General features: G+C 46.1%; 1 protein-coding gene across 1 annotated transcript in view; it reads left to right on the top strand.

Moving 5' to 3' along the window:
• Positions 1 to 11,294, top strand: part of CASR (calcium sensing receptor) — a 43,771-nt gene that overhangs the window by 26,400 nt on the left and 6,077 nt on the right. The window contains exon 4 of the mRNA XM_009639108.2: positions 8,897 to 9,127. Within this exon, the coding sequence (XP_009637403.1) occupies positions 8,897 to 9,127 (231 nt within the window). The remainder of the gene's footprint in view (positions 1 to 8,896; positions 9,128 to 11,294) is intronic.

The raw sequence follows: 11,294 nt of genomic DNA on the forward strand, positions 1-11,294 counted from the left end.
CATCACTTGCTAATGTTTGTCGGCTTCAGCTGAAGCTGTCAGCCCCAGGTGAGAGTCAGCTAAGAGAAAGGAAATCACAGAGCAGGATCACAAGGCTGCCCGTTTCTTCTGAACTCGGTGCTTTATTTCAGCAGCTCTGCTGGATCCCGCTTCTCCAAACCTTTACATTTCTTGCCAGCTCAGAGGCTCCAATTTCAACATTTTCTTTACAGGAACTCTTAGTTGCGGCAAGCCAAATGTACATATTTTTCAACACAGATAAACCCCCTTCGCTCGCATCTGAGAATAAGACCAATACGTGAGCGTCCCTGTTAAGCAGGACTGCTGACAAATGATGGAGCAATGATGGAGCTTGGAGCTCCTCTGCCAGCTCCTTCAGCACTCTTGGTGGATCCCATCTGGCCCCATAGACTTGTGGATGTCTAGGTGGCATAGTAGGTCATAAAATGCTTCCTCCTGGATTATGTGGAGGTTATTCCACTCTCCATCCCTGTGTTCCAGCTCGGGGGGCTGAGTACCCTGGGGATAACTCATCGGGCTATTAAAGACTGAGGCAAAGAAGGTATTTAGTATCTCGGCCTTTTCCTCATCCTTGGTGGCAATGTTCCCCCTCGCATCCAATAGAGGATGGAGGTTCTCCCTGGCTCTTTTTTTTCTGTTAATGTACAGTGGCCAGGTTGAGTTCTAGTTGGTCTTTTGCCTTTCTAATTTCCTCTCTACATGACCTGACGAGATCCCTGTACTTTTCTTGAGTTGCCTGCCCCTTCTTCCAAAGCTGGTAAACTCTCCTTTTCTTCCTGAGTCCCAGTAAAAGATCCTTGTTCAGCCAGGCCGGTCATCTTCCCCGCTGATTCGTCTTACAGCACATGGGGACAGTCAGCTCCTGTGCCTTTAAGATTTCTTTCTTGAAGAATGCCCAGCCTTCCTGGACACCTTTGCCCTTCAGGACTGTCTCCCAAGGGACTCTCCCAACCAATGTTCTGAACATGCCAAAGTCTGCCCTCCAGAAGTCCATGGTGGTGGTTTTGCTGACCCCCTTCCTTACCTCACCAGGAATAGAAAACTCTATCATTTCATGGTCACTAAGGCCAAGACAACCTCTGACCACCACCTCTCCCACTGAGTTTTCCTGCTCCTTTCAGTGTTCCTCCCTGCCACTGATGGGATTGAGGAAAACACTGCCTGCACTCCTGATCCTTCGACCAATTTCCCCAGTGCCCTGAAGTCCCTTTTGATCAATTTGGAACTTCCCTCTGGAATCTTGTCACTGCCAGCCTGTACAATCAATAGTGGATAATAATCAGAGGGCCGTACCAGACCAGGGAGTTTCTTAGTAATGTCCCTGACTGGGGCCCCAGGGAGGCAGCAGACTTCCCTGTGAGATGGGTCTGGTCAGCATATTGGGCTCTCTGTTCCCTTCAGAAGGGAATCGCCTACAACAATCACCCTCCTTTTTTTCTTAACAGAAGTGGTCCTAATGCGTGGGGTGACCGCCTGTCCCTAGCCAACCCCCTGGATGGACCTTCATCCACATCCTCATTTGCCTGGCCCTTAAGTTCCAGAGCCCCATATCTGTTGTGTAAGGACAACTGGGAAGGTGAGGGAGGCTGGGAGGAGATTCACCGGCCGCCCTGGGCAGGGACCTGTTTCCATTGCCCACCATCTCTTGGGTCCCCTCCTTCTGCTTGATGGCAAGAGGGCAGGAGATCCCCTGCTTCTTGTGGAGCCTCCCTCTGCTGCCTTGGCCTCAGGGATGGCAGGGTGTGGCTCCACCAGTCTATCTCCCTCTCACATTCCATAATGCTCCTTAACGTTCCCACTTCCTTCTTCAGCTCTGCCACCAGGCAGAGCAGATCACCCACCTGGTCACACCGGAGACAGCCGCTGTCCTTGCCGCCCTGCGGTACAGGTGGCAGGCTCAGGCACTCCCTGCAGCCGGAGGCCTGGGCAGACGTACATTGCCATCTGTGTGGGGACTCCGCCTGGGTCGCCACATTCTTTCTGGCAACGGCTTTTGGGCAGCTGGAGACCATTGCTGGGCCCTCTCCTGGGACATTGATGGCCGCTAATCAGGTGACCCCCAGAGCCAGGAGGGGGGGGTGTGCCCTGCCCGCGCGAACTGCCGCGCCCTCCTTCCCGCCCCGGGCGGAGAACTGGGGTCCTCTCTCCCTCCCTGCGCTTTTTGGGTTTTGCCGCGGTTTTGCCACTTTAGGAAGGGTCCCTCAGCGCAATCCTCCGCTCTGCAGCCCTCCACCTTGGTGGCTTTGATGTCGCAGGTGGTGCACAGTAATGAATCGCGTCCTCCACTGGCTGAAGAAATTTGTTATCTTCTGAATGGCCTTTGGAAAAAGGCGAGATTAACAGTATTGGCACATCCTGGCATCTTGGCTTTAAAAAAAACTGTCAGCGCTATATGTTGTCCCCATCGGTGCACCTTGGGCAGCATGGGAGGAGGAGGGATGATAGCGGGGGAAGAAGAGTTCAGCTCCTGACGACAAGAAGAATGCTTTGAGCAGAAGAGCTGGGTGCAATTCATCTTCACCTGCCTCAGGCTTCTGGAAACAGGTATTACTGACTGAAGGGGCTAGGGCCAGCGCCTTCCTGCCCACTAGGTCCTTTGTATCAGAACAGGTCAATACTGTGATGACACCACTGCCTTTGGGAGAACCCAAGAGTTGGCCCTACATAGAAAACAGGCAGAACAAGATAATCCAAAGTAGAGAATGCAGGAGGAATCAAACATTGATATAGACAGTAAAAATCTAAAGATCAACACACAGATAGATGGAAACAAAAGGAAGGAAGAAAGAGAAAAAAAACCCTATTGCTTCAGGTAGTATTTATTGCAAAGTATTTGACAAGTGACTCTTTCAGAACTGGCATCGGCATATTTCCTCCTGATACTTGACCACTGGCAGAAACCAAATTCTGTATGCCCGACCTATGCCATGGCTACTGTGATATCTGAGCTCTTGAGTCCTTACACCTATTGCATATTATGAAAGTATCTTCTCCGTGTGCTTGATTAGGAATCCCAAACGAGAGGGAAGAATGGGCCCTCAGCAATGCAGAATGAAAGAGAGGACTTGCCATCTTCAGTACGGTCACCAGCTTTTCATCTTCACATTGAGCCATGAAGTGGAATTGTTCGCTGCTCTCAGGATGGGTACCCTACCAAAGTAAAGAGAAAACCACTTGGTACTCATCGGTCCAGAACTGTTTTACAGGCCTGGATATAGCTAGGTAGACAGAAATTAAAACTGAGTGCAGGAAAATGTATGTTAACTGTCAATACAGGATTCTTGCAACTGTGTGTTAGGAGGGGAAGTCTTTTATGGGGACAGACACCTATAATGTGCCCAGGTTTACTTCACTTGCAGGACCATTTGACCTAGTGAGGAAACATGTTAGAAAGACACTGCAGAAGGAAGCCAAAGATCTTAAACCCTTGCTGGTATATGGAGACTAGTTAAGGACCTGTCACAGTTGAGACAGAGTAAACAACAACACCTAGTAGATCTGGATACTGACATTTATTTCAGAACTAACAAGACTAGAGCTTTTAACCTGATTAGTGTCTTGCTCACTTTCCCCACTTTTGTCTAGCCCAGCTGCTGTCAAAATGTACAGCCAGGACATACTGCTTGCAGCTGCCAAGTAGCAGGCTTGTACTCCAAAGTACAAAAGTTCAGTTTTGGACATTCATGCACACACACACAATTACCTGCTGCCTGACAGTTTTTATAATGTAAGTGGGGTTTTTGCCTACCACCAGCCCTAATACTAGTGACACAAAATAAATGTCTACTCCAGATCAAGAAAAGGTAAAGAAAGGCTAAGGAAGCTGGCAAGGAAAAACAAAGGTATTAAGTGGTGTTTATTAAAATCGAGACAGCATCCTTCAAATAGATGAGTTATGTCCAGTAAGTAAAATTGAAAGGATCGTAAACTCTGGCAGTTTAAATGTAAAAATAAAATAAGGCAGGCCAAAAAACAAAATGAGGAATGGGCTGTAAATGGGGTAAAAGCTCATAAATCCTTTTTTAAACACTTCAGCAGTAAGAGTGTCTGCTGAGCCATAGATTATCACTGCAAAAGACAAGGTAAGGCCAAGGCAGAAGAAAAGTGTGCTCTTTATGGACAAACTTGAGAAGGTTCCTGTGTTTGTTTATTTACAGGGGACTTGTAGAGGATCTGTCTGATATTGAAGTGGCTGCAGAACAAGCTATGGGACACAAGAGCAAAATGAACCTTAATATTTTGATGCGAGTGAATGATGTTCACCCAAGAGCTCTGCCAGAGCTCATAGGTGAAGTAGCTGAAGAGCTGGCTATGGGGACCAACCCCTTGCTTAAAAAAGTCTTGGGTCCTGAGGCCTAGAAAGTTGACAGATGTGACTTCAATTTTTTAAAAGGGTTCTGGAGGAGACCCAAGGAACTAGCAAAGCCTGACTGAGCCCATTATTAGAAACTGTAGTTAAAAAAAAAAGGAAAAATAGTACATACTGAGGAGGAGTCACCATGACTTTTGTAAAGAGACGTTCTACCTCACAAACCTCCTGAAGATCTTTGAAGGCATCTGTATGTATGTAGGTAAGATATGTAGATCCTCTTCACAGGGTATGCTCAGGCTTCTAAAAGGCTTTTGGTAGTCTGTCACCAAATTCAGTTCTTGCATGGATAAGCAGTTGGTTGAAAGATAGTCAGCAAAGAATATAAATAAATGGCCAGTTCTGACAAATCACAAACAAGGTCTTCAAGCTTGAACAGGTCCTTGGGTGGCCCTCTCTGAGCCACAGCCAAAGAAGAAAATGCACTGTTAGGAATAGTCATACTGGAAAAGGGCTGGGCAGGAAAATGGGCCACTCTATTAACCCTTGGTCCATCTCGCTCAATATCATGTGCTGGTCTCAGAATGGATGAAGCAGACTGAGAAAGTTTGGAGTAGGGTCAATGGAATGGCTTCTGTACAAGAAGCAGCAAAGTCGGATAGAGCTCATCAGCTATGGAAAGAGGTGGCTGAAGAGACATCTGGCAAAGGGTTGTAAAATCCTGAGGGGCATGGAAAAGGTGACTAGCAAATGATAGTTCTTTGTCTCTTCCAAAATAAGTGTAAAGGGCATAAAGGAGATTAGTAGCTGCTCTGTTCTGACAGGCTAGAAGAGGTGCTTTTCTAATAAAATGTAGATCTCATTGCTGTAGGAAGCTGCGGATGTAGAAAGCCTGCACAGGTGTAGAACACAAACATGCAACATCATGGAAGAAAAATCCATTGTGGCTTATCAAGTACAAAGACCTTTGGCCCAGGAAATCACCAAGCTGCAAAATGTGCAAGAGTATTCTGGGGAAGCATCACGTCCCCTTCTACTCTTGTGTCTGCATTTGCTGTTGGCCACAGTCAGAAACAGGTCCTGGGGAGATGGGCTGCTGGCCTGGCCTAATACAACTGGAACTGGAAACCACACGATACAGAATATTTAGCCTGGATGAAGCATGGGGTGCTATGTGGCTGGGAATGGCCTTACCAGGACTAATGGGAGAGTGAACTAGAGGGCAGCTTGCACATAATTTCTGATAACAGGTGTTTTAATTAAAAGGCATTGCAATTCAACATGGAGCCTGTGACAGAGAGGGGAAAAAAAAGAAGGAAAAATTACAGGGAGAAATGTCTGCAGACAGCAGCTTGCACAATGCTCTCTCCACAGGCTTCCACCAGCTGCTGACAGTGTATTCAAGCCACGAGGTCAGCACTTCTTTTATAAACTCTTGGTTCTAGGATATGATACACGCACCCCTGACATGTGCTCTTGCCCTCGATGAAGCAGGGTCTTTTAAGTCTTTATGGATTGAGTCCTGGGTATTTATGTTTCTATCTTTAGTTACAAAACACAGCGACACGTTTTTAACTGTAAAGCCTTTAGCTAATCATTGATAGACTGGTGCCTATAAAAAGTGCTATAGTTATTCAGAGTCTACAACTTCCTCTTTTAAAGTTTAGTGCTTACAGATTTCTTGGCTGTTTAAACCCTATTTTCATCCTGTAGAGAGCAGAACTTGTGTGATTTACAGATATCATCCTGGGATTTTCTTACCATCTAAAACAGGAACATATCCTAGCAGGCATTCAGTTACCATTTCACAAGCTGCCCCTCAGAAATTTAGACTTGAAGGCAAAATTTGGTATTTGCTGGAAAGAGAGAACAGGTTTTGTTACTCCTGTCTTTCCTGCGTGAACTGAGACACCTGGGCTCTCCTGTTCCCCAGCTATGGCTGCGTAGCTGAAGCTGCTATTCCGTGCTTGGGGAAAGACAACATTAAGTGCAGATCAGTGCTTTCATATGAATATTTACCTGCCAGATGGAGATATCAGCTCATACATGAAGTGGTTTATAACCTCAATCCTCAGGTGTAGTGTGTGTGTGACGAAGGGAAACACGCTGCTAAACTAACCCTACAAAAACCCATCAGTAGCCAGGGGTATGTATTACTTTCTAAGAAGCCTAATGTCAGAAGGTAAGGTAAAGGAATAGACTGAGATGAATGAGTTGTGAAGTTAAACAAAAAGAAGTGAATCCAGGGAATCCAGAAGCTTCTCCACGGTTCATCTCACTGACCATAAAACCAGCCAGCCTCCTGCCACTGAAGCTGGCCAGGAAAGGCAGGACTTGAGCTGAAAAAATCTTCAATATGGCTCTTGCAAGATTGTCTCCTAATGTGTACGGTAATTGTAGTCAAAAGAAGCGTGAGGTCTGCACCTCCTGCCTATACAGATAAAAGTCAGCCCTGCAGTGATATCCAGTCAGGATATCCTAGTGTCATCCAGCAGAGCGCTGCAGTGCTGCACAACAGCATGATATTGGGGTGGAGCGAGGAGAAATCTGGCATTCAGCTCAACATAATGACTCAAATGTGTTCTGGATGTCAGAGCTGCAGGTGTCACCCTGTGGTAGGTGCTAGAGCCTGCAGAGGAACAGACCTGCGCTGCTGACAGACAAGGTTCCTGCTAACATGTCCAAGATTGCAGCCTCACTGCAGAAGAGGCCAAAGTGAGTTGATGCAGTAGACATCACTGTGGATCTGCAGGCCCTGTGTCACCCATATGAACCTCAGAGATGCTTCTGCTCTGTTCTCACTGTTCCCTAATGGAGCTGGGCAAATAGCATCTTCCTGGGTGCCCCTCAGGGACGAGGGGGAGGAGAGGGGAGCAGTCTTCTCTCCTCTTCCCTACAGCAGGCAATGCCCCAGCTCTCCACAGCAGAGTGCCAGAGCAGGGCACCTTCTTTTATCTGTGTCCATCAGAGCATGAGGTCTTCCAGGGGCAGGTCCTAGCTCTTCAGTGAGATCATTTCAGCTGCACACCTTATGGGGGAACTGGTCTACAGAGGAGGGCCAGCAGAGATGAGAAAGACAGAAAAAAATCCTGCCTCTGCCATGCCCATTATTCAAAGACTGAATACTGTAGCAATATTTTTATGTACTTCCATCAACATCACACAAAGCTGAAAAGGTATCGCCAGCCACGTCCTGCGTAGTGCTACTATGATTTTTCCAGACTCTCTTAGGCTAGCATTGATATAGGCAGTGGGAGGAGGGTACCTCTGTAGCTCTGGGGATTTTTAGCTTGAGATAGGAGAATCCCAAAGGGAAGCAGAAAAAATGAGACAATTTAGCAAAACTGACAGGAATTAATGAAGTGATTCTGTTCCCCTGTCCCTGTGCTTCCAGGTGAACAGGCTTCATCAAAACAATATTGTCTGTTCTGTGTCTATGGGGTGAGGAGGGCTCTGCCTGACCAGACAAATTGATTTCATTTTGTTTTTTCTTACATTTTGCCATCCAGGATTGTATGTTTGGGCACTTCCAGATGAGAGAGAGAGGACTGGGCTTACAAGCTGTCACAGGACCTAGAACTACAGCAGCAATGACACTACAAGTTGTCTAGGGACAGCTGACAGCCAGGTGCCCTCAGAGTCGCCTCACCTTTCCATAAATGAGCTCTACAGAGAAACTAAGAACATCCATTAAACGAGGAGGGGAAAAAAAACTGATAAGTGCATAAACCAGCAACTAACTTTTGAAGAAAAATATAATGTGTATGAATTATATCACCGTTGCCAGTATTGTCTTTCTTTCATGCTGCAGTTTCTTTGGTCTACCTGACAGGTAGATTGTGAATTTTGCAACTGCAGTTGTCCCTGGGATTAACTGCTCTTGTCCATAGCATATGACAGTTTAAGGCATGAGGTGGAAATTACAGGACTCAACACGTGGGGACAGGCAGAATGTGATTACTTGAAACTATGCAACCAGGAGACAGGAGCCAAAAAAAGTGGTATGAATTCTCCGGGCCTGCCAAGTGGCAAACGAGCTTGACTTGTTTTTTACTGAATTGCATTGGGCTTGGGGTTTTTCAATCAAAAGTCAAGTTTGAATTGTTTCTCAAGCATTCCTCTTTCTGAGTGATTGATCATTCAGAGATGAGTGATGCCAACTGAGACCATTTATGCAGAGTGGTTGCAGGGTGAGAGGGATGCGTGGGTGACTGAAACGCTTGAGTGGCTGCTGCCACTTCTCTGCCCTGAAGGAGAGCTGTGGGCTTGCAGAGGAAGGGACTGAAGAGGAATGCTGAAAGGCTGATGGGGTAGTTGCAGGTAAGCAAAGTGTTACAGATAGGTGCCGTCCACCCTGAGGGCCATTGTGCTGTCTACGAGGTTTGTACAGGCTTTGTGTGTGCAAATTCTATGAGAGAAAGCCTGCTACTACTGTGATTAAGTGATTTTTAAGAGATTAAGGACTGCAGTAAAGTGATTATTTCCATTTGTTTCCCAAAAGCAGATGTGTGCTCTGTTAGGGTTTTGACACACAGGCATTTACAGTCTCTCTCTCTCTCTCTCCAGGTTCTCAAGCATCTGCGCCACTTAAATTTCACCAATAACATGGGGGAGCAAGTGGATTTTGATGAGTTTGGGGACCTGGTAGGGAATTACTCAATAATCAATTGGCATCTCTCTCCGGAGGATGGCTCAGTCGTCTTTGAGGAGGTTGGGCACTACAACGTTTATGCCAAGAAAGGGGAGAGGCTCTTTATCAACGAAAACAAGATCCTATGGAGTGGATTCTCTAAGGAGGTAAGTGCTTAAATCCTCACAGGAACGTTTCCCACTTTTCCACAAGCTGAAACTTGAACTCACCCTGCGCACTTGTGTATTATGGCACCATGTGTCATTAAAGGACCTGTTCATCTTACTGTACACATGGTCTCTGCCGTAGTCTTTTACACCCTCGTTAGACACTTCTGGAAATAATGGGCAGCTGCTTCTCCCCTGCTATACATTTGATGAGCCTGGGTATTAATGGTTTAAATAATACCTTTTTTCTGGCTCAAGTAGATAGCTTGGAATTCTGCAATGGTGTTTCCACAAGGGTGAGAAATTCATTACCCAAGTCTGGTTGTTGACTAAGTAAAGTTTTCCTGAGCTCAGTAGTTTCATTGCTGAAAACAGCCACTCTCGGTATCTCTGTATCAAGAAGTGTCTCTTCCTGCTCCTAGTTATATTTGCAGCTGTTTCTTCCGGCTTCACCCTCAAGTCCCAGAGCCTTCCACACACCCTTGCCTTGCAAACCAAACAGAACAAGCCCTGTCAATCTTCCCAGGTTATCTTGGACATGTTGCTCAAATAGCAGGAGATGCCAGTACCTGCTACCTTTTTTTAATGTACCAGAAGGTGCTTGTGCAGTCTCCAAAGTATATGATACAGCTGCTGAGTTTGGTCAGGCCTAAGTCCTGCTCCGCTTTCTTGCATCTGTGAGATGTTTTCAGCATAACTGTATCATCACTAGCAGCCAGGGCTGTGTCTCCCCCATGTGATGGGAACGCGGTGCAGGGATCTCCGGGCAGGAGCCAGGGGAGCTGCCATTGTAGCTGGCAGCACCCACTCCAGCCTAGACAGAAACCCTGGCTCCCAGAGGGAATACTGAGCCATCACCTGGCTTGTGGCCTGGGAGGTGACACAGGGAGCATTAGCTTAGAAATGTCACTGCCAGGCCCTGCTGCAGTGTTTAGATGTGTTAAATCAGCACCTGATTAATGGACATGGCAATTCACTTCCAGGGGATTATTCACATTGGCTGGCAGATCAGGCAGCTCCTTCTGCAGTAGCTACACTTGCCTGATACACTTGCACCACCGGTTAAGCCTTACCTTTACTCCAGATACCCCAGCTTCACTTATGGTTTAAATCCAGAGCTCTCTGAAGGAGGCATCGGTCAGGCAGAGCATGCTGCAGCAGAAATACTGAGCTCAGGCTTTTCTAAGCCCAGCTGGAGACTCTTGAGCCCAAACTACAAGTGGAACTAAAAACCCCTGATATTCTAACCCCTGCTTCTGATCATCGCAAACGCCACTGACATCTCTTCCAACAGGCAGGATTTTTTTTTTTTAACTTAAACTGAGTAATTATGTTCTCTTGGTCTAAATTCCTCCAACAGTGCAATATTTATCTTCATTCTCTGTTCTGAACTGTTAAAAATGTGGCTGAATGTTACAGAATGTCATGCCAGGGCATGTAATTTGTGTGCCATTGGAGGGGTTTGTAATCTCGATGACTGTTGCAGCTTTTTTTCCAGTTTGAGTTTCTTCCAAGTAAAAGGCTCTGCTCAAAAAAAGTAGCCAGTACTTCAGTCACTGAAGCCTTCTATGCCTCTGTCACCCTCAGAAAAGATTAGATGTAGTTAATTTTAACACAGGAACTTCAGCATTGGCCAGACTTGCAAAAGAACAAGTTCAAGAGTAGGTAAGATAGATTCGTTTTGGCAGAACTTGATGGAATTCCCTACAGAATACTTAAGAAGGCAGTCAAAGCAATCGCAAAAGTACTAGCAATTCAACTTTGAGAAGTGTGGAGGATGGGTGATGTCTCAAAGGATTAGAGAAGGGTAATTGTAATACCGGTTTTTAAAAGCAGATATAGGAGAGCCAAGGGAATTACACACAACTGAGCTGACCTGAGTAACCTAAAAGACTTGATTAAAAAAATGTATTAAACTATAAACACCTAGAGGATAATAAACTGATAAGAAAAAGCCAATGTAGATTTCTTAAGAATAAAACATGGCAAACCAATTTAATTTTCCTCCTTGGAAGCTCAATTTGTTTAGTAGATGATGGGGAAGCAGTGCAGGACTTCAGTCAGGCTTTTGATTCAGCCCTGTTCAAAATCATCAGTGACAGCTTAGGGAAAGCCAGTCTAGACTGATGAAGTCCTCTTGGTGGGTGAACAACCCGGTCAAAGGCTA

The sequence above is a fragment of the Egretta garzetta genome, unplaced genomic scaffold, assembly GCF_000687185.1.
Source record: "Egretta garzetta isolate BGI_Z169 unplaced genomic scaffold, ASM68718v1 scaffold85, whole genome shotgun sequence".
NCBI classification, from domain to species: domain Eukaryota; kingdom Metazoa; phylum Chordata; class Aves; order Pelecaniformes; family Ardeidae; genus Egretta; species Egretta garzetta.